The 23,020-nt window shown below is 55.4% G+C and overlaps 1 protein-coding gene across 7 annotated transcripts in view; it reads right to left on the bottom strand.

The window, feature by feature from the left end:
• Myo9b (myosin IXB) overlaps positions 1 to 23,020 on the bottom strand; it is a 62,856-nt gene that overhangs the window by 24,445 nt on the left and 15,391 nt on the right. For all 7 annotated transcript variants that reach the window (XM_090335124.1, XM_090335073.1, XM_090335090.1 and 4 more), the window contains exons 2-7: positions 20,969 to 21,882; positions 5,967 to 6,061; positions 3,246 to 3,308; positions 2,941 to 3,040; positions 2,602 to 2,702; positions 1,033 to 1,162 (exon numbers count right to left, since the gene is read on the bottom strand). In XM_090335124.1, the coding sequence (XP_090191250.1) occupies positions 1,033 to 1,162; positions 2,602 to 2,702; positions 2,941 to 3,040; positions 3,246 to 3,308; positions 5,967 to 6,061; positions 20,969 to 21,814 (1,335 nt within the window). In that variant the 5' untranslated portion in view covers positions 21,815 to 21,882. The remainder of the gene's footprint in view (positions 1 to 1,032; positions 1,163 to 2,601; positions 2,703 to 2,940; positions 3,041 to 3,245; positions 3,309 to 5,966; positions 6,062 to 20,968; positions 21,883 to 23,020) is intronic.

The raw sequence follows: 23,020 nt of genomic DNA, 5'->3' as shown, positions 1-23,020 counted from the left end.
TGGTTTTGTGTGGTTCCGAGGTTTGAACCCGGGGCTTCCTGCTTGCTAGGCAAGCACTCTACCTCCTCAGCCATCCCAGCCCTGTTTTGTTTTTTTCTTGCCAGTCTGGGGCTTGAACTCAGGGCCTGAGCACTGTCCTTGGGCTTTTTCCTCAAGGCTAGAACTCTCCCTCTTGAGCCACAGCACCACTTCTGCCCTTTTCTACATATATGGTACCAAGGACTCGAACCGTGGTTTTTGTGCATGCCAGGCAAGCACTCTACATCTAAGCCAAACTCCTCGTCCATCTGTTTTTATATTTGTTTTTAACCCTTTTGATACTATGTGATCCTTCTGCCTCAGCCTCTTGAGTGGCTGGGACTCCAGGTATGAACTACCATGCCTGGCCAGCTATCCTATCTATGCTATCTATCTATCTACCTATCTACTTATCTATCTATTTATTTATTTATTGTGGGTCGTGGGCCTTGAACTGTTGGCCTAGGCACTACCCCTATCCCTTAAGCCACAGCACCACCATCCATTCTCTAGTGGTTAATTGTAGATAGGAGTTTCATGGACTTTAGTGCCCAGGCTGGCTTTGAACCACAATCCTCAAATCTCAGCCTCCTGAGTAGCTAGGATTACAGATATGAGCCACCGTGCTTGGCTCCAGGTAAGGGTCTTTTTTTTTTGCCAGTCCTGGGCTTGAGCTCAGGGCCTGAGCACTGTCCTTGGACTTTCTCAAGGCGAGAGCTCTACCACTTGAGCCTCAGCACCACTTCTGGCTTTTTTCTATGTATGTGGTACCGAGGAATCGAACCTGGGTCTTCATGCATGCTAGGCAGGCACTTTAACCACTAGGCCACACTCCCGGCCCCTCCAGCTAAGGTTTTAAAGAAGCTTTCACTTGAAGGTCTTAGGCAGGCCCAGACCCAGGGCTTCACGAGAGGTGAGAAAGGGCCAGCAGACAGGCCTCTGTGGATGATGGCAGACTCTGCCCCGAGTGGGCCTGCCCGCTGCGGCTGAAGGTGAGAGAAGAGGCACAATTACCTTCAGAAGCTGGGACAGTGTGTCCAACACCTCAGGGGGCCCCACGTCCAGGCCTTCGTCTCGGCCTGTGGCTCGCTTCTTGTAGGTGACATTTCCCAGGTACAGGATGGCCGAGAGCACCGCGAAGATCCTGGGATGGACACAGAGCTTGTGAGTCCCTTGGAGTGCTCAGTTCTCTGGGGGAGCGGGGCTGAGCTCTGGGGCGGGAAAGGGGTATCCACGATGCGAGGGGACTTCGCAGACTTCAAAAAAAGAACAACAGTAACAAAAACCCCTAGCCAGCGTGGTGACTCACGCCTGTCATCCCAGCTACTCAGGAGGCTGAGGTCTGAGGATCAGGGTTCAAAGCCAGCCCCCACACAAAAGGACCTGAGACTTTTATCTCCAATTAACTTCTAGAAAACGGGAAGTGGAGCTTGGCTCAAGGCTAGGGCGGTAGCCTTGAGCTGGAGAGCTCAGGGAAAGCGCCCAGGCTGAGTTCAAGTCCCATGATCCACAAAAAAACAAAACAAACAACAACAACCAAAAAAAACCCTAGCAGGGCCGGAAATCTGGCTTAGTGGTAGAGTGCTCAACGAAGACCTGGGTTCGATTCCTTGGGACCACATACATAGAAAAAGCCGGAAGTGGTGCTGAGGCTCAAGTGGTGGAGTTGTAGACAAGAAAATCTAAGGACAGGGCTCAGGCCCTGAGCTCAAGGCCACGACCGGCCAAAGAAAAGCCCTAGTTTCTGCCTATTTTTTTTTCTTTTTTGGCAGTACTGGGGGTTTGAGCTTAGGGCTATTCACTCCGTAGGTAGCCATTTTGCCACTTGAGTCACATTTCATGCCTTTTGCTTTACTTTCCATATAGGGTCTTGCTTTTTTTCCCCCTGCTCTATTTTGCTCTAGGGTTAGCTTTGGATCGTTCTCCTTCCACTTATTTCTCCAGTGCACCTGAGACCACAGAGGGAAATCACCATGCCTGACTTACTGTCTGAGATGAGTCTCTCTTTTTCTTTTTAAATGTGGATTGTGGGGCTTTAACTCTGGGCCTGGGCGCTGACCCTGAGCTCTTCAGCTCAAGGCTGCTGCTCTGTCCCTTGAGCACAGCCCCACTTCTGGTTTTTTGATGGTTAATTGGAGATAGGAGTCTCACAGCCTTTAGTGCCCAGGCTGGCTTTGACCCACAATCCTCAGATCTCAGCCTCCTGAGTAGCTAGGATGACAGGAATGAGCCATTGCACCCGGCTGAGTGTGACATTTTTGCCCAAAGCTAGACTTGAATGGGGAGGCTCGCATTCACCTCTGCGGGGATGACAGGGTGAGTCACTGTGCTTGGCCTGTATGCCTTGTCTCCAGAGTGTTGTATTATGTAGCCCAAACTAAGTGGAGTTGACCGTCCTCCCGAGCTGGGCTTACAGGTGTGTGCCGCCATGCCTAGTTTCATGTGGGCTCCGGCTGCCTCTGCCCCTGTGCTCCGTGGCTCTTGGCTATGCTTGGAGGCACTGTCCACTTTCTCCTGGGCCGGGGTGGAGTTCTGGGAGTGACCGGTAAGGCAAGGGCTGTCCCCCAAGGGCCTTGTACTTACTGCTTCTTGGTGGCGGGGAGAAAGCCCACCATCTCCATAGCCTGCTTGAGTCTCTCAAAGTCATGCTTCAGGTCCTCTCCGTCCTCGATCTTTAAGTTATGCTGGAAATACAAAAGTGTCCTGTTCAGGGCATTACTGGGCCTGGGAGGGCGGGGGCGAGGGCAGCCACAAGGGTTCTGACTAGAGCCATGGGCCATGTCCCAGGACTTGCAATGAATGGGCTCCTTTATGCTGCCTCTTTGGAGCCATTTTTGGGACGGCCTCTGACCCCGGACGGCTGGTAAACAGCTTCGCAGGAACAGAGGTAGTGTTTGTGGATGGGGGCTGGCAGCTGTTTACCTGGTTGAGGTAGAAATAATCTTCAGGCTGTTTGAGCTGAAATTCCTGGCGCTCTTCCTCGTTGACTCCGAGTAACAAATAATAGAACACGTGGTAGTTCCTGCGGGACCAGGGAGGAGGAAAAGAAAATGTCATTTGTGGATGGAAAGCAGAGATGTTTTCAGCCATCCAAGTGTATGGATTTGCGGAGCTGTCCCAGGCCAGCGGCTGTGATCAGCCATAATTCCTCCAAAGCTGCCTGGGCCCCAGGACCTTTGCTCCTCCGCTTTGGCAGGAACAAAGACCACCTGGGAATGCCCCCCTACCTCTCGTCCTTCTCCCGGGAGACCAGGCGGGACTTTTCAAGCAGGTATTTTTCCACGACAGCTCTGTCATTGAGAGAAAAAGGAAGGAGAAATAGTACATTCAAATACTGTTTTGCATTCTTTTTTTTTTTTTTTTTTTGGCTGGGTCCTGGGCTTGGACTCAGGGCCTGAGCACCGTCCTTGGGCTTTCTCCAGTCTACCACTGAAGATGCAGCACCACTTCCAGCTTTTTCTGTGTATGTGGTACCAAGCAAGCACTCTACTACTAGGCCATGCTCCCAGCTGATCTTGAGATGCTTTTCTCCTCCTTTCCTCCCTCCTACGTGCTGTGATGGAACCCAGGGGTGCTACAGAGCCATGAAGCCATCTTTCTGGAATGTCCTATGACCATATGGGTACTGTCACCTAGCAACAGGCCTCCCTGGAGGCCTGTTCATCTGTCAGGCAGATCTGGTGCAGGGAAAGTCAGTCAGGTCTTTATTTCCCTACGTGGCAGTGGGTGCAAAAACGGGAATTCTTCAATAAAGCAGATCACAGCCAGGGTGTGGCCGGGGCTGTGACCCATCCATTCTTTGTTGTCCTCCGTTGTGGCCTTAGCTACCTGTGGGTCACCAAGGTCTGCCAGCAAATGGAAAATTCCAGAAATAAAGAATTCCTAAGTTGTGCACTGCACAGCGCTGGTCCAGCAGTGGCAGCGTGACACGCTGCGTGTTCCCCAGTCCCCGTCACTTGTGAAGCAGTATAGCCGTCAACTCAGCCTGAGCCTGAGTCTACACTGCAGGTCATGGCCTTTGTGTTAATCGGCGCTCGCGTGGTGCGGCATGGCGGGGCACCCACCGTCTCCTAGGCGACCCGCAATCCAATCGAGCGGATGATCAGAATTCCCAAACTCAGAAGACAAAGCTGGAAAGTGCTTTGTACGAGCTGACCACAATAGGTACTTAGGAGTTTATGTCTTGAGGAAGCGGCACTGTGGCTCATGTGGAAGAGTGCTAACTTTGAGCAAAATGTGTCTAAGGACAATGCCCAGCCCTGAGTCCTAGCCCTAGGACTGGCAAAAAAAAAAAAAGTTTAGGTCTTGAGTGTTAAAAGCTTGGTTGGGTCTAGATGTCTGGAGGTGAGGGTCAGCGATACAGCACTTGACTGCTGAATGTAGCACCATGTGCTTGAAACCTCAGTACTGCCAAACACAAAACCAAATCCCCTCTAAACTTAGTCCACGGCTGTCACTCTGCAGAGGTGGTGTGCCTTGTGAGAGGTCCTCAGGCTCGGGGCAGGGCCTGGGAAGAAGGGAACTTCTTGAGGAGGTGCTCTCAGCTCTGTCACACACTCCTCCTGCCATGGCGATGTGCTGCCCTGCCACAGGCCCAGGATTGTGGGTCCTATTCATCATGTCCCCAAACCTCAGCGACCTCTCTCCGTGATTCCATTACAGCGGGGAACGCTGATAGGTAACAGTAAGAATGCAGAGGAAAACCACAGTGCACACTGACTCTGCATGCTCAGGGGTTCCAGCCTTTCCCTGGGTGGCAGAAAGTCTCGTCCACAGATTGGCGCCAGAAAAACCAGCTCCTGGTTCTTATGGCTTTTTTCCCAGTGGTGCTGAGGACAGAACTCAGGGCTGGATACGAGCTTGGCAGGTGGTCACCACTAGGACTACGCCAGCCCCAATTCCCGTGACTGAGACACCTTGATGGTGGTGCTAGGGGCCAATGCGGTAGCATCTGGCCTGAGGCTCACAGAGCCAGTGACACTGGGCACAGGGCAGGGACAAGCTACCCAGTAGAGTCCTGGGGCCAATGGCTGCAGATCAAAATCTAGGTGGGGCAGCTTGCGCCTGTCATCTTAGCTACTTGCGTGGTTTAAGGTCTCCTGGGCAAAAAAAGTTCATGAGACTTTTTTTTTTGGTGCTCGAACTAGGGCTTGAAGTCTTGATTTAGCTCAAGGCTGGTGTGTTGTCTTCCACTTGCGCCTCACAGCACCACTGGAGGTGGTGGTTAGAGATCATACTCGCATGAACTTTTCTGTCCAGTCTGGCTTATTTTAAGCCTTGATCTTTAGATCTCAACACCCTTCCCCCCCTCCCCGACACACACACACAGAAGGTGGAAAATGGGGGGAACTCCTGGCTCAGGTGCACACCTGAACGGGCGAGAAGCAAGACACTTCAAAAAATACTTCATGAGCTGGACACGGTGGCTCACGCCTGTCATCCTAGCTATTCAGGAGGCTGAGATCTGAGGATCAAGGTTCAAAGCCAGCCAGGGCACAAAAGGACCTGAGACTCTTATCTCCATTAACATCCAGAAAATGGGAAGTAGGGCTTGACTCAAGGGTAGGGTGGTAGCCTTGAGCTGAAGAGCTCAGGGACAGTGCCCAGACTGAGTTCAAGCCCCATGACCCACCAAAAAAAAAACCAAAACAAAACAACTCATGGAAAACAGGGCTGGAGACATAGTTCAGCAGTATATGCTAGCCTAGAAAGTGTGGGGTCCTGAGTTCAAAGTCCAGTGTAGCCAAATACATCTGGCCTGGTGAACATCAATCAGAACCTGCTCCCAACCTTCTGGTGGGAACCACAGTGCCACCACAGCTCTTACCCCAGCCTCCCATGGCCCAGACCTGGCCCCAAAGCCTTGGTGTCTCAATCGCAGCACTGGGGGACGCCTGCCCAAGGCTCCCTCCCAGCTGCTTCCTGGCGGCCATGCCAGGGCGGCTTACCCTCTCACGATGCCACTTTCTAGGTAGTTGACCTGGATGAATTTCCCGAACCTACTGGAGTTGTTGTTGTGGGCTGTCTTGGCATTCCCGAAGGCCTGTGGGGAAAACAGAGGCAGGGATCAGACCCCAGTCCCCTGGGTGTGGCCTTCCTGTCCCCAGAGCCCGAGGCCCTTTACTCAGAGGCTGAGACAAGAGCTGGGAAACTGAGGCTGTGTGTGCGTGGGGGTGTAATATACTCAGGTGCTCAGGTGTTAATAAGTATTTAGCATCACAAAAAGCAGCCCTGCAGCCAGGAGAGGCCCCTGGCTCTGGAATGAAGAAACTAAGCTACAAAAGCCAGTCACAATCCTGAATCTACAGGAGATCCTCTCAGGGACACACCAGGAACGCAATACGGCTGCTGCTCAGTCCCTTCTATGAGCCATGGGAACTGTTACACTGTATGGTTGAAGTAATCATTAAAAAAAAAAAAAAAATGGGGTCAGGAGTTTGGCCTAGTGGTAGAGTGCTTGCCTAGCATGCATGAAGACCCGGGTTCGAGTCCTCGGTACCACATACATAGAAAAAAGCCGGAAGTGGTGCTGAGGCTCAAGTGGTAGAGCTCTAGCCTTGAGAAAGTCCAAGGGGACAGTGCTCAGGCCCTGAGCTCAAGCCCAGGACTGGTTCACACTGTAATCTAGCTGCTGGAAAAGTGGAGATGGGATGTCCAAGGCACGACCCTACGTGTTATAAACCACAGCAAAAGACTGGAGGTGTGGCCCCAGAGCTAGAGTGCTGGCCCCAAGTCTAAACCCCATCGCACTGCCGGCGATGGGGAAGGAGAGTAAGCTATGAAGACCGTGCCATCCCGCAAGCTCAGCCCTGGAGCTGATGCCCAAGCCATCTCCAGGCTTGCCTTCCCCATTTCCTCCGGGTCAGGAGAACCCCAGGATGCTCTTGGGGAGAAGGTACCTGACATGGCCCAGGGTCAGAGCCAGTACAGCTTTGCACCCAGGTTCTGCTGGACACACCCACCTGGCTAACTCCCTACACACACCGGGGGCAGCCTGGCCTGGTCAGGCTCCATGCCGGAGCTTCAGCAGCAAGTTCCGAGCCTGCCTGCTGCAGAGGGAGGGACCTCAGACACAGGCATTCACACCCCAAAGGGCCTCAGCGTCCCCCATGTCTTCCTGGGTTTCTGCGATTACCGGGGTCAACCAGGCGCAGGCTGGGCTGCGTGGCTCTGGCTGACCTCACGCGTCTGGTATGTGTTTCAGCACAGGACGCTTCTCCAGGCCCCGCTAAAAATATCCGGTCGGTGCCATTACATAGCCAGGGAGGAAGCGCTGGCCCCGGGCCAGGGGGGTCTGCTGTGAGGTTGCTGGCCTCCACTCCGCCGGCTGGGGACACTCAGGCTCCAAGTGCATGGGAGACTGAGTGCAGGGCGGGTGGGGGTGGCGGGGAGCAGACGCCAGCTGCCGGAAGCAATTTGAGCCTCTGGTTCAGAGACTGGGGAGACCACATGCCAACATCACTGCCCCCAGAACACCCCCAGCCAGGGCGGGAAGGGTCTTCACATTCATGGGCACGTTAAAAACCACGTTGCAGCTGGTCACAGTGGCTTATGCTTATAATCTCCTGGCAGAGACCAGGGGAATCAAAATTCAAGGCCAAGCTCTCCGTCAATGGCGGGGGACAGTGAAACATACCCATCACCCCAGTGATACAGGGAAGTACAAATAGGAGGATCACAGTAAGGTGAGCCTGGGCATGGGGAAAAAATAAGCAGTGTCAAAAGGGCCTGGACAGGGTCGGGGCACAGGGCCTAGTGGAAGAGTGCTTGCCTAGCATGCACAAAGCGCTAGGTTCGATTCCCCAGTATCATACACAGAGAAAAAGCTGAAAGTGGTGCTATGGGAGTCCTAGCCTTGAGAAAGGTCAAAGACAGCACTGAGGCCTGAGTTCAAGCACTGGCCAAAAAAAGAAAAAAAGGGCTGAGAGGCCCTGAGTTCAAACCCCAGTACTGCCAAAAGACAGGTTGCTAATGTAAGTCAGATGCTTCAGGAAAAAGTATAAACTGATCTGATCTGCCAGTCCCACTTCTGTGTGGATGTCCAAAGGGTTGCCTGGAGGGCCCCGGGACCCTCACAGCCTCCCCAGAGGGAAACAGCCCAGGGCCCGTCAATAGACACGTGGAGAATGATAATGTGGGATGCTCTCACAACAGAACACTTTGACTCAGCCGTGAAAAAGAATGAAAGCCTGCCACACATGACGACATGGACAAAGTGACAGAAGCCAGACACAGAAACACAGACACACGTATGGAAGCAAAAGCCCGTGAAGTCACAGAAGCTACGATTCCACAGCTGGCTTCCAGGCCAGTGGAAGTTTGGGGAGATGCCCGCCAAAGGGTATAAACAGAGGTTATATAAGGGGACCACATTCAAGAGGTCAACTAGACAACACTGAAGCCCAGCAAAGTGGTGAACGCCTGGAATCCCAGAACTGGGAAGGCTGAGGAAGGAGGACTGTGAGTTCAAGGCCAACCTGGGCTCCATAAAGAGAACTTGTCTGAGCAAACCAAAGGGAAGAGAAAGAAACAACATGGAGCCAGGCGAGGTGGCTCCTCACTACCCAGGAGGCTGAGATCTGAGGATTAAGGTTCAAAGCCAGGCCAGGCACAAAAGGACCTGAGACTCTTATCTCCAATTAACCTCTAGAAAACAGGAAGTGGGGCTTGGCTCAAGGGTAGGGCTGTAAGCCTTGAGCTGGAGAGCTCAGGGACAGCGCCCAGGCCAGAGTTCAAGCCCCATGACCCCCTCTCCCCACACACAAAAAAAGTCCATGAGGTTCTTATCTCCAGTAAACTACCAAAAACCTGGAAGTGGAGCTATGGCTCAAATGGTAGAGCTCTGGTCATGGGCAATAAAAGCTCAGGGATAGCACCCAGGCCCTGAGTTCTAATTCCAGGACTAGCACAAAAGGGAAAAAAAATCATTTAACCATTATCTGGGGAAGGTAGAGATAGCCCTGGGGCCCGGCAGGCTGCGTCCAGGTCTCACAGGTCAGGATCTAAGAACTCCGTGTGGGAAGCAGGACGTGGCCTTCAGGTTTCAGAGCCTGAAAACCCACACCCACAGCACCCTTCCCGTCTCCCGAGCACTGGGAACAAGGAGTCAACCTCCCAGGGCCTTTTCCACCAATCACTGTCATCCCAGACTGACCCGCAGCTGTCAGAGAGAGGAACCTTCTAGCAATTTCTAGTGGCTTCTTCTAGGTTGCCTTTTATGGTTGGGGGGCCTGGGGCTGTCCTTTTATTTTTCAGAACTTACAGCCACAGGGACTTCAGTTCCCAGGGCCGCATACATTCAACTCGGACTCAGTCATTCCTTCATTGCAATGGTTTAAAATGACTTTTCCTTTTCTTTTGTGTTGCAGACTGTCCAGCTGTACTGCCCAGGCTGACTCTGTCCTCCTGTACAGCCCAGGCCGGCCCCTGTCCCGCTGGATGGCCCGGCCGGGCCCTGAACTCAAGCGATCCTCTTTCCACCTTCCACACGTCCAGGACTACACCAGTGCAGGAGTGCCCACCTGGGTGCAGGCAGGCTCCGTGGCTGCCGTGGCCCTGGTGGTGTAGACTGTGTGGCAGCCTCCTGAGGCCAATGGCCTGGGCTTGTGCAGTCTGCAAGGGACTCGGGGGCAGGGCTGTCAGTTCTCCTTGGGGCCAGTAGGGACCCAAGGAGAAGGGCAGGGGGCAGGGTGAGACAGGACCCCTCCAAGCCTGCTGTCTGCACAGGCCTGTGCTATGGGGTGAGGAAATGGAGTCAGCCCAAGCTGCTGGCGACCCTGCTTTATGGAGGAGGAAGTGGAGGCTCCCCAGGGCCTGGCTCACCCTCAGTTTCCGCTGGCTCTGGGCTCTCTTCTGGTTGCCCAACAGGCTTGGGGCTCCCATTGGTCTCAAGAGGTAGCTGGACACCGAGATGGGTGTCAGGGGTGTGCACAGGCAGTGACAACCGAACACAGGGCACCCCACCGCCGTGCTCTCCCCCCAACCCACCAGAGGCCCCAACTGTCAGCCGGAGACCACACAGGGACCAGAACTACTTGAAGATGTATGCTTTCCTCAAGCCCACGTGCCTGGCACAGGCTGAAACTAACCCACAATACCATTATTGGGGTTTCTCTGAGTTCAGTCTTGAACTCAGGGCCTGAGGACTATCCCTAAGCTTTTCACTCAAGACTCGTGCTCTACCACTTGAGCCACAACTCCTCTTCCGGCTTTTTGCTGGTTCACTGGAGATTAGTCTCCTAGAAATTCCCACCCAGGCTGGCTTTGAACTGTGATCTACAGATCTTGAGTAGTTTTGAAATTTCAGGGACAAGCCACTGATGGCTGGCAAGTTGCTGTATTTTGTGTATGGAACTGAGATTTGAACCCAGGGCCCTCCCACACACGCACAGGTTTCTCTAGAACTCATCCTACGTAACTGAAACTGTCAGCTCTGTGACCGACGTCTCCCCGTTTCCTGCCCCCTCCGCCTCTGGCATGGGCTTGACTAATTTAGATTCCTCGTTGGAGTGAGATCATGCGGTATTTATGTTTTTGTGTCTGGCTGCCTGGACCTCACGTAATGCCTTCCAGGCTCATCCACACGGCGGGGGAGGCAGCACTTCATTTTTCCCACCCCTTCCTCTGAGGGCTGTAGATTAAACCCAGGGCCCAGCAGCGAGCCCCTCCCCATCGTGGGAGAAGAAGACCAAACTGTTTTGGGAGAAGAAGCCCTCATCTCACGGCCTGAGCACCGTTCTTGCCTTGGGTTCTCTCAAGGCTACAGCTCCACCACTTGAGTCACAGCACCACTTCTGGCCTTTTCTGTATATGTGGTGCTAAGCAATCTAACCCAGGGCTTTGTGCATGCTAGGCAAGCACTCTACCACTAGGCCACGCTCCTGGCCTACTACCCCTCTTTTTTAAGGCTACATGATATTCTATTGCATAGGATATTTCCCTCCTCTTCCTTCTTCTTCTCTTCCTTTCTTCCCTCCCATAGTTTCCTCTCTTCTTCTCTTCTTTCCTAGAGATGGAAGCAGGGCCTCCTGCAGCACTAGGTGTGCTGCGCCATTTCCTCCCCCCCAGCCTTTTTGGAGATAGGATCTTGCTTTGTAGCGGGGAGGGATGACAACTGTCAATTCTGTCTCAGTTTCCTGAGGATTTCAGGTGCTGGGGGGGAGGAGGATTGAAATTTGACTCCTAAGAGAGGAGCTAGGCACAGTGCCACATGCCTGTAATCCTGGCATTCAGGAAGATGAGGCAGGACAATCTTCAGGTCCAGGCCAACCTGGGCCCGACAGCAAACCCCAGATTCAAAACCAAGGACTTGTCTCTGTGTGGCTTGCAATGTATACTGCTGCATGCAGCTGCTGCACTGTGCACATGGTCAGTGCAGACCCCCTCCCCAGGACTGCTGGATGCTGGCCCTCAGGGGAGGGTGACTGCAGATGTTTGGGCAGCGTTGCTCTTTGGGAAGGGGACCATCAGTGCATGGTGCGGGGGAGACCCAGCACCCTCCCTGATCTCTAGAACCCCACAGGGTAGCATGACAACCACAACCTCTCTGCCACTCACCTGTCTCTCCCTCAAAGCGGGCCACCTTCCTCCATGAAAGCCGGCGCTGGCCAGGAGGCTCGGGCACAGCCCTGGGCCGGACATGGCTCTGCTTTGCCCAAAGGCAGGCGTTCTCTGGAGGCTCCAGGGCCCTGGGGTCAGGGGTGGGCTCTGGCAGAAGCAGCTGAGGGGTGGTCAGCAATCACTGGGGACAGGCGTGCAGGGTGAGCCTGCCAGCGCTGCACATGCGCTGTCACCACCAGACAAACCACAAAACCATGGTGACAGGAAGACCCGCCACCAGACCCATGAGCGTGCATGGCCTGGCCAGCTCCCAACCTGGCAGTGATCGGGGGAGGGGGCACACAGGGTCATCTCACACCTAGCTGCTGCCTTTTCATCCTGTCCTCCACTTTCCAGAGAATCCTCTGCTGCTGCTGTTTTTGAGACAGGATCTCACTAGGCTGACTCAAACCTCCACGCTCCCAGGGGCCCACCGTGCCCCACCCAAGACCTTTCAGGGAACTTAACATACACCCAGGATTTTAATCTCCTCTTAGTTGTGGTGTCCACAGAAATATAGCTTCTACTTTTGTCTTGGACTGCAGCAGGCCAGAAAGGCAGGGACTGTCCCTTCCCTCAAGCTGGTCAGCATCACACTGGCCCTCCCTGCTCTCTGTAGGGCTACCACACACATGTACACATGCTAGCCACCCGTCTGTCACCTTGACTTCCTCCAATGCCTGGCCCAGAGTGCTCCCGTCTCAGGCTGCTGCTGGCTTGGCCTTCCCTGGTCCTCAGGGCCCTGACAATGACTCCAGATGCAACCAGCTTCCGCCTGTGGGCCTGGACACCGCGTCTAGTCTGGCCTTGTCAGACAGCATGTGCGGGGAGCTGAGGCGGGCTGGGGAGGCTTAGGGGGCTGGTGAGACAGGGTGCCAGGGTCTCGCACGGCATGTGAGCCCAGCCGTCCCCTGCCTGTCCCTGGCAGACGAGATGAAGACAAGCTGCAGACCAAGGAGGCAGCTGGAGAGCCTCATGGGGCCTGGGCCCAGCCCAGACTTGGCACTGCTCACCACTCCCAGCTGCCCATAGGGCACCCACAGCGCGAGAGCCAGCTCTGCCCAATCCCCTCGGTGCCTGACTCCCAGTCCTGTCCGAGCCCTAGGATGAGCTGCCGTCTCAGTACCAGTACCCCTGCTTCCAGCCAGGGCCTCCCATCTCAGCCTTCTTGGAAGCTGGGATTACAGAGGGAGCGGCCGGAGCTCTGTTCTGGCTAATTTTTTTAAAGGGGGTGGGGGGGAGTCCTGGGGCTTGAACTCAGGGCCTGAGCACTGACGGGGCTTTCTCAAGGCTAGAGCTCTACCACCTGAGCCACTTCTGTGTATGTGGTGCTGAAGAATGGAACCCAGGGCTTCATGCATGCTAGGCCAGCACTCTACCACTAGGCCACGCTCCCAGCCTGGCCTCTTTCTTTCTTCTTTCTATAACACAGCAGCGTGGTCCGCAGGAGTGGCTCCTGTGCCCCATTCCGTCCCAGTGCCACAGGAGAGACAAGTGCCACCACGACATCCTCCTGCTGCCTGTTTAGGGAACAATGATCCCCAGAGGCTTTGTGTAAAAGGCCTGGCCCCGGGGCAGCAGCACCCTAAGGTGTCCAGGCCACGAGAACTGTGATATCATCCACGGATGGATCCAGGTCAACAGGGGATGTGAGGACTTTTCCCCACCCTCCTCTTCCTGGCTGCACGCTGCGGCTGCCATGATGCTCTAAACAGCGACCGGAATCAACATTCCCTTCCTTTCAGCTTTTTTTTTTCTTTTTTGGTGGCCAGTCATAAGGCTTAAACTCAGAGCCAGGGTGCTGTCTCTGAGCTCCTGGGCTCAAGGCTAGCACACTACCACGTCAAAGCTCCACTTCTGGTTTCTGGTGGTTCACTGCGGGTAAGAGTCTCATGGACTTTCCTGACCTGGGCTGGCTTTGAACTGAGATCTCAGCCTCCTGAGTAGCTGGGAACCCTTCAGCTTTTATCTCAGCATTTTGTCACAACAACGGAACACTGACTGATGGCACCAACGTAGACAAGCAGAAGTCTGCCTGTGATTGGTGCCTGCGGGGCACAGTAGTACGTGTGTGTGTGTGTGTGTGTGTGTGTGTGTGTGTTACAGGGCAGGGAGAGCAGGTGTCACATAAGGAGACAAATGCTCTACATTGACACAAACTTTTTTTTCACAAGCATTTCTGAGCCACAGTGGATTGAATCGGAATATGGATGCAGAAGGCTGATTCTAACAGAGGCAGAAAGCCTTCTCCACCACAGGCCAGGCAGGCTGGATTCTGGGAGCTGCTGGTGATTCCCTGTTTGTCACCATAGTCAGCTCTGCCAGGGGAGAAGGCGGCTCAAGGAATAATAGAAAAGGTGAGGGTGTGGCTGTGGAGCTTGGACTCTGGCCCTGAGCACTGTTCTTGGACTTTCTCAAGGCTAGAGCGCTACCACTTGAGCCACAGCACCACTTCTGGCTTTTTCTATGGTATATAGTATAAGGAATTGAACCCAGGTCTTCGTGCCTGCTAGGCAAGCACTCTACCACTAGGCCAACCTCCCAGCCCCTAATAAAACTTTATTTGTAGAACTAGGCACGGGCCTACGTAACCTACAGGCTGTGGTCTCACAACCGCGGATTCAGACAAAAAGAAATGAAACCTAAGTTATGACAAGTGGTAAAGATGAACGGGGCAGGAATGCCAGCAGCCGTGGGGATGTCAGGGTGACTGATTCGGGGGGCAGGAGGAGGGGACACGTTGCTCCCAGGCTTCTCTGCCTGGGAAGCACAAAGGAGGGGCAGATTACCCAACCTCTAGTGCTGGTTCAAATGTACGGACACTGGTGGCACATGCTGAAATCCTAGCTACTTGAGGTTAAAACCAAGAGGATCCCAGTTCAAGGCCAACCCAGGCAGAGAAGTTCAAGAGACCCCATATCAACGCATAGACGTCTGTATGCGGTATGATACACGCCTGTTAACTCCGACTGTATGGGGAGAGCAAGGTTCCAGGCTAGCCCTGGAAGAACAGTCTGCCAGAAACCATCTCATGAGCAAGAAGATGCTGCGGAAGCCTAAAAGTGTACCCTGGTACAGATGCAGGCCTGGCAGCAAGGGAGGACCCAGCTTAGAAACAACCAGCTCAAACAGGCTGCAAGGTTGGCTAAGCATCCTACCAGAGTGCCTGCCTAGCTGGTACAAGATCCCAATACCACAAAAAAAAGTCAACTGGGGGGAGGGTGGGAGTTTGGTCTAGTGATTGTCTAGCATGCACAAAGCCCTGGGTTCGATTCCTCAGTATCACATACATAGAAAAAGCCACAAGTGGCTGGGCGAGCTGGCTCATGCCTATCATCCTAGCTACTCAGGAGGCTGAGATCTGAGGATCAAGGTTCAAAGCCAGCCCGGCACAAAAGGATCTGAGACTCTTATCTCCAATTAACCTCTAGAAAACAGGAAGTGGGGCTTGGTTCAAGGCTTAAGCTGAAGAGCTCAGGGACAGCACCTGGGCCGAGTTCAAGCCCCATGACCAAATAAAAGAAAAAGCCAGAAGGGGTAGAGCACTAGCCTTGAGAAAGTCTAAGGATAGTGCTCAGGACATGAGTTCAAGCCCCGAGACTGGCAAAAAAAAGAAGTCACCTGGGGACAGGGACAGGGACATTCCGCATGTGGGGCGCCAGAGGTGAAGCCGGCCAGAACAAGCTGTGGTTCTCCAATCACAGCAGGGCTCTGACCCAAGGCACCCTATGACACACGCCATGCGGGCAGAACCAAACCCTCTACAGCCCCACCCTGGAATGCTCACTGAGATCACACACACACACACACACACACACACACACACACACACACACACACACCAGGGGACCCTTGAGATCTCACCACACTCCTCAGAACTGCTCGGAATCTAAAATTTGTGGATTGTTTATTTCTGGGATTTTCCATTTAATATTTTCAAACTGCTGATTAACCATGGGTAATAAACCACAGAAATCAAGGCTGTGGGTGAGGGGGGCTTGCTGTACCTTTGTCGACAATAAAGCCCGCAGGAGTGGAGTGTTACTTTACAGCAACGGACATCCCAACTGTAATTTTCAGCGTGAAACTTAAAATACAGCGAGGGTGAGTGTGGCTGGTGGCAGAATGCCTGCCTGGCACGCGGGAGGCCCCACCCCGTTCCACACTTAGCACTGCACCAAATGGCAACTAGCTGGGTACTGGTAATGCACGCCTATAGTCCTGGCTGTGATCCCAGCCTAGACAAAAAGCTGAGGAGACCCCATCTCAACCAACAGCTAGGCAGGGCAGTGTGAGCCTGGAATCCAGCTGGGTAGGAAGTGTAAACAGAAGGACCCCATCTCCTGCTGCCCTGGGGAAGAGCAAGTGTAAAAATAACCCCAGCAATGGGCTGGCAGTGTAGCCCAGTGGGAGAGAGCTTGCCTAGCACGCAGGAAGTTCCAGGTTCCATTCCCCAGCACCATAAACAGAAAAAGCTGGAGGAAATGCTGTGGCTCAAGTGGTAGAGCTCTAGCCTTGAGAAAGTCCAAGAACAGTGCCCAGGCCCTGAGTTCAAGCCAAGGATTGGGGGAAGAAACAAATCTGGAACCCGACAGGGATCATGTCTGTACATGACTACACTGTATCCAGAGACTGACTGACTCCATAAAGAGCTCTCACATTTGGGCCTGAGTTCAGGGTCACGTGTGGCATTGGCAGAGGTTCAGCACCAGCGAGGGCCTTGCCGGCTGCTCACACCACAGCAGGACAGTACGAAGGGGCGCACGCCTACCGGAGCAACAGCATCGCCAAACCCGAAGCCAAAAGATGAGGTTTCTACCGTCCCTTTCCCTGCCTCGGCCACAAATGACTTAAAAGTCCCGCTGCTAGGCCCCACCTCTTAAAGGTGCACCCCTCCCATTATCACCACCCACGAGTCCAAGCTGCAGACACAATGGCCTCTGGAGGACCTAAAAAAGTGTTTGGGTGAGTGGCTTTGCCTGTGTGCCTCAGTTTCCTCACATCAGGCCAGAGTGGTCAGTCTGCTCTCACTGGAATGGCAGCACTGAGGTATGGTCCCCAACACCAGGCACCCACACCCCACCCAACTGACTCGGGGAGAGGAGGCTGGTGACCTGCCTGCCCCACGGGGCGGCCTGCTGCTGGGCTGGCGGAGGCCATGCTGGGGGATGGGGGGGACCTGTGGCTCCTGCCCCTGGAGGTTGTGTTTGTGGGTTGTTGTTGGAATTTTGTTGTTTGAACTCAGGCCTGGGCACTGTCCCTGAGCTTAGCGTTCTGCTATGTGAGCCACAGCACCACCTCCAGCTTTTTTTCCCCCATGTATATGGTGCTGAGGAATGGAACCCAGGGCTTCATGCATGCTAGGCAAGCACTCTACCACTAGACCACGTTCCCAGCCCCTTGTGGGGGTCTCTTAAGGAGGCCAGGGGCTCACGGCCCAATGGGCACAAATCGTGGTTTCATGAGAGGCCAAAAAGCACTGCAGGCTCCAGGCCCCTCCCTTGTCAGGAGCCCCTGGGCTTCTGGGGGCGCCTGGCCATGTCACAGAGCCGGGCATCTGTACTGCCACCATCTCTCACCGTGGGTCCCCTGGGAAAGGAGCCTCATTTCCTTTTAGGAGGAAACGGGGATGGCCCGAGTATGGACAGGAGCACACGGCAGGCTGCCCTGCCCTGGCAACAGAGGGACCCAATACAAGGCTGCCAGGTGGCCTCTGGGCTGGACTGGGGCAGCTGAACCATCTGGCAAGGGATGGAGCTGTGAGGAGCCTCCGAGGGCATCACCGCCACCCCTAGAGAGGGGGTGCCAGGGCACCTCCCCCACCCCGGTACTGCATCAGCTGACAGACCCGGCTCTCTGCAGTGCTCCCTTCTCCCTTCCTGTTTTTGGGGGAGAATTGCGGAGCCAGGATGCAAACCATGACTGTCAAGTAGGGGGCTGGGCGCCCAGTGACACTTTAACCTCAAAACATCAACTTCTCCTTTTGAGGTGCTGACAGAAAGTCCCCGAGGCTGCAAGCCCGGCAGGTCTGTAGCTTAGCAGCCTGAGACAGGGCAGAGGCCACTTTCACGAAGGAACTGGTGGGGTGAAGACAGGGCCCCGGCGGGGCCTGTGGGGGTTTATCACGGGTACGTAGGGTGTGTGGCCCGGCAAATCTACCTATACTGGGGTGACTTGAGACCCTTTAAGACCTGGCAGCGCCTGGCCCGGGGGCCACAACCATCACCTTGTGTGGACACAGGGTCTTTGCAGATGCAGTTCCAGACAAGGATCGTAAGATGGGGTCATCGTGGTTCTCGGTGACCCCGAAAGCCAGTCATGAGAGAGTGGGGAAAGGGAGTGCTGGGCCAGGCAGGAGGCACCACAAGCTGGGAGAGGCCGAGACCGCAGCAGGAAGGAGAGGCCGGGAGGCTCTCTCCAGGGTACCCACGCTTTGGGGCTCCATTTCTGGCCTCCAGAACCTTGAATAGGAATTCCTGTTGCTTTAAACCAACCGGCTTAAACCTTGGGGACTTCCTGTCAGCAGCTCAGTACTTGGATACCGTGGCCACAAGCTCCTCACATGTCAGTATGCCTCTGGAGCTCAGGTCCCTCCGCTTTAAGTTGGGTGCGGCTGCTGTGTGACCTCTTGCTAGAGGATGGATGAACCCTCGGAGGCCAGCACCTGACATGCAGTGGACAGGAGGACATGCCAACTCCCCGGAGCCATGCTGGGGAAACGCCTGACTTAGCTCGGAAAGCGTGGGGCCTCCAGGTCTACAGGTGACACCTGTGTGCTCAGCACTGACATGGCACAGACACCAAGCAGCATTCCCACGCGGGGACACACACACACACACACACACACACACACACACACTCTGGTTGGCACATCTGCAGGGGGAGGAGGCCAGCAGGGCTGAGCACCCACCCTTCCATGCTCAGAGAACCACCCAGACCCGGCACCAGGTGTCCACCTACAACAGCCTAGGTTTGCCTTGAAAGCACCTCACCTTGGCAAACAATGGCCCCAGGAGGCAGGGTCACCGCTGGGCTGTGGCATGGCTTCTTTCCAGCCTGGGGCCTGACACCCTCATATAGCACCCTTGTGCAGCGCCGCGCAGGCCACTGACTCATGGAGGGCAACAGCCAGTCATCAACACAGTAGCCTTGAGCTGCAGAGCTCAGGGACGGCGCCCAGGCCCAGAGTTCAAGTCCCAGGACCGACCAAAACCCTGGGACCTACTGGGACCTGAAAAACCCAGGCCTGGGGCAGGGTCCCCTGCCTGGTGTCTGGAGAGACATGGCCACTTGCCTCGGAGACTGGTGGTCTGTGGTCTCCCAGCCATGGCACTGCCTGTCTGCCCAGGTGACTACATGGCTCCTTGGCCTCACACCTGGCCCAGCCCGCCTGCTCAGTACAAGGCTCCTGTCTGCCCATGCATCACTGGGGCCAGAGCTGCACGGGACAGCTACCCACCATGCATGGTTGCCCAGGCTGGCGCCGGGCATATAGAAGATGGGCGCACAACATGGTAGGTCCAGTCATCAGTGGTTCAAGTACTCAGCAGATGCTGGAGCTGCAGGGACAGTGGAAACTCCATGCTAGCCAAGTGCCTTAGGGCTTCTCACTGGCATGCGTGCATGGCACCGTGCTCGTGGTCTGGGCTGCTGTTAAGCAAAATATGGCCACGAGCCCACAGACACCGTGGCACAGTGACAGTGAGTGACCGAGGCGGGGCACAGAGAGGACAGTGCAACTGTTCCCAGGCTGACCGGACTCATCTGGGAGCAGTGTTTACTCCTGGGGGCTGAGAGCGGGAACCACAGCCACGCACGGCCAGCTGCCGGTTAGGGACTGCTGTGCTGTGGACTGCGTGGGTGACAAGTAAACCACATTAAACAGAAAAATGTTAGGGACTGCTGCCCCATCCTTGGTGGTTTTTAAGTTTACACAGCACGGGGCTGGGAGTCTTCTGACTGCTTGTGCAGGAAACTAGGGAAACAGACTCCAGGTGCGGCCAAGGCTGACTCCAGTGCCCGTGTGGCATCCTGGCAGGGTTCTGTGCAAGGGGGGGTGACATGGAGCTTCCGTGAGTCCACATGGCAATGCCCAGTGGACAACAAACAAGACAAGACGCCAGAGGCCTCCCTGCCTGCCTGGAGGAGGAGGCCTGCAGATAGGAAGACACTGTGACACGTCACACACGGTCGTCCCTTGGGCACCCCGAGGAGCCAGAACTCCATGGTACATGGCGCCGTATCTACCGAGACCCTATCTGCACACCCCAACCCACACTGCGCCATCGCCTGTGGGTGGCACAACACGCCCACATGCCATGTGTGCTGTGTGGACACTCCCCGGGGATGCTCCACGCCAACTCTGCTGACAGGAAAAGGCGGAACCCTGCAGCCACACGCCATGTCAGCAGCCACCCGACGCTGAAACCCACGGAAGCACCTTATCCAGAATCCCCTAGAACCTAGAGCAGTGGGCATGGCTGCCACTCACGCCCGCCAGCCAGGTGTCCACACCAGAACTGCAGGCTCTCCCTGCTGTCCTGTGGAAGAGGGGCTATTTGGGATATTCTGGAGCTTGGGGTACGGTTGGCTCTGGGGAGCTAGACTCTCCTGAGTCTAACCAGTTCCAAGACAGTTCCAGATGCTTCCAGGAGGATGCCTGGGCCCTGCATGCCAGGCCACTAACCCGCCCCACGAATCCTAGGACCCAGGATGGCTGGGGACAGCCTCTGTGCTCCAGAAACCTAAAGGACAGGAAGGAGCCAGACCTAAGCTTCTCCCTGCGCTGCTCCTCCCGGCCAAGAAAACCACAAGGAAGGCTTCCCGGAAGTGTGTCCCACCCTGCCGACCACCATAGCGGCTCCCTCCCTGGAAATGCAAGCAGCAAGGGTGTGCATCTCCCCACTCCTGCTGACCTGAGTAAAACATCTCATGTGTGTGTGTGTGTGTGTGTGTGTATCTGTGTGTGTGTGCGCACGTACGTGCATGCCAATCCCGGGGCCTAAACTCATGGCCTAGGTTTTGTTCCTAAGCGTTTGTACTCAAGGCTAGCGCCATACCACTTGAGCCACAGCTCCACTTCCTGCTTCTTGGCAGTTAACTAAAGCTTTATGTCTCATGGACTTGCCTGTCTGGGATGGCTTCCAGACCACGATCCTTAGATCTCAGGCCCCTGAGTAGCTAGGAAGACAAGCCACCAGCGCCCAGGGCTTGAGAGCTAGTTTTATTACTGTTACTATTGCTTCCATTACCAGGCAGAGACAAACCCCAGGACCTTTGCACTTGCTAGCTAGGCTGGCACTGTGCCCAAACAGCCCTGCCTCTGCCTGTCTGATTGGCTCCCTGCACTCACCTCCAACACGGGCCCAGCTCCCAGGATGGTCCTCTCGACACCACTGGCGTAGCCCTTCTGGCTGAAGGCGGTGAGGCAGTGGATGAGGAAATTGGTGCTCTGGGTCTTGCCCGAGCCGCTCTCGCCCGAGATGACGATGCACTGGTTCACGCGCTTTCGCAGCATGGCATGGTAGGCCACGTCGGCCAGGGCAAACACATGAGGCTCCAGTTTGCCCAGCTGCTGGTTCTCGTACATCTTCACGTACTTCGGGTTGTAGATGGGCAGGAACCGGAAGGGGTTGACGGCCAGCAGGATGCTGCCCGCATAGGTGTAGATCTTGTGCTGCAGGAAGCGGCGTCGCAGGGTCTCCAGGAGGGCGCCCTCCGTCAGCTCGGGCAGATCGCACAGGTCGTCAAAGTCGGCCTGCGGCCGGGGCAGCAGTCCACGCTCCACCAGGCGCCGGGCCGGGCCCGCAGGGGCCCCCGGGGTCCCCGGCCCTGTGTACTGGACGGCGCCGTCGGGCCCGCGCTCCTGCAGCAGGAAGAAGAAGCCGTCCTCCCTCGGGTGCTCGTCCTGCGCGCAGCGTGGCCACAGCAGCACACGGTGTGCCGGGGAGTCGGTGGCGTCCAGCACCCACTCCTCGCCGCCGCTGGCCCGCACCTCCACCAGCACGTACTGCCGCGAGCCATCCAGACGCAGGCTGGCCACCGCCGCCCGGATGACCTCGGATGCCGTGCTGTCTCTGCTGGCCGTCACACGGCACGGGGCCCAGCTCCCAGGGGGCGAGGACGAGGACAGCCGCGGGTAGATGCGCAGGTGGAAGGCGCCGCCGGCGCCACCTGCCTCGGCCTCGCGCGCACTCATCCTGCCCACCGCTGCTGCCGGGCCTCCGCATGCCTTCCGGGTCCCGTCCGGTCCGGGCGCTCCTGCAGCTGGAGGGGACAAGGAGGGGGTCAGCAGGGAGTCTTCTCCGGAGAAGACACCAGGCCTGTCCTCCAGTGTCGGGTGAACCCAGGCCTCTGCACACGGAACAAACACTCTGTAATGGAGTCATTCCATCAGAGTCCCTTCCTGTCATTCCTGGATGCACTGGATTTGAACTTGGGGCCTCCTGCTTAAGTGTTCGACCACTTAAGCTACACCTCCAGCCCTTTTTGCTGAATCTATTTTTATTTTTATTTATTTATTTTTTTGCTAGTCCTGGGCTTGGGCTCAGGGCCTGAGCACTGTCCTTGGACTTTCTCAAGGCTAGAGCTCTACCGCTTGAGCCACCACTTCTGTGCTTGGCATGAGGCCCTGAGTTCAAACCCCAGCATTTCAAGGAAGATGTAGAAGGACTGGCTGGCTACACTTGTCCGATGTTGGCCCCACTGACACAACACACTGACACCGATCGCTCAGAGGTGGTAATTGTGCTCTGATCAGGCCCCTATCTCAGGGCTGCTACAGTTTGGATCTGGTTTGAGTGTGTCCCCCAAGCTTCATTAGGAGACGTGGTGCCTGACCAAGGGGAGGAGAGACCTTGAAACAGGGCCTGTTGATGAGTCTAGCAGAGGGTACCCCCAATTCGCCCATCTCAAGGGCAGTCAGACAGTCATGAAGGCACAGGCCTGGGCTCAAGTCCGTCGGGGTGCTTTTCCTGCCATGTGATCCATCCACCACAGGGACAGCTCCGTGCAGGATGCCATCCACCACAAGAACCTCACTAGACGCCACCAGATGCAGACCCGGTGACCTAACTTCCACCCTCCAAAGCTCTGAGCTACATCAAGGACGTTTGTGTTTCAAAAAGCCTTAGCCTGTGAAGGTTGCAGGGTAAAGAAAACACAGCTGCAACTTCAGGCTGAAGGCCTAACAGCATGCCAGCTCTCAGGGGATGGCAGAAAGGGACATTCAAACCCTATACTTTTCAAGCCAGTAGACTCCAGAACACTGGAGATTGGGCTTGTTCTGTGTCCATCCTGGGGCTTGAACTCAGGGCCTGGCCATTGTCCTTGAGCTTTCTCAAGGCTAGCAGTCTTCCACCTGAGCCACAGCACCACTTCTGTCTTTTATCTTTTCTTTCTTTTT

The sequence above is a fragment of the Megascapheus bottae genome, chromosome 1, assembly GCF_031878675.1.
Source record: "Megascapheus bottae isolate mThoBot1 chromosome 1, mThoBot2.hap1, whole genome shotgun sequence".
In the NCBI taxonomy this organism is placed as follows: domain Eukaryota; kingdom Metazoa; phylum Chordata; class Mammalia; order Rodentia; family Geomyidae; genus Megascapheus; species Megascapheus bottae.
Note: the sequence above shows the minus strand (reverse complement) of the source record. Positions and strands in the feature narration are given on the sequence as shown.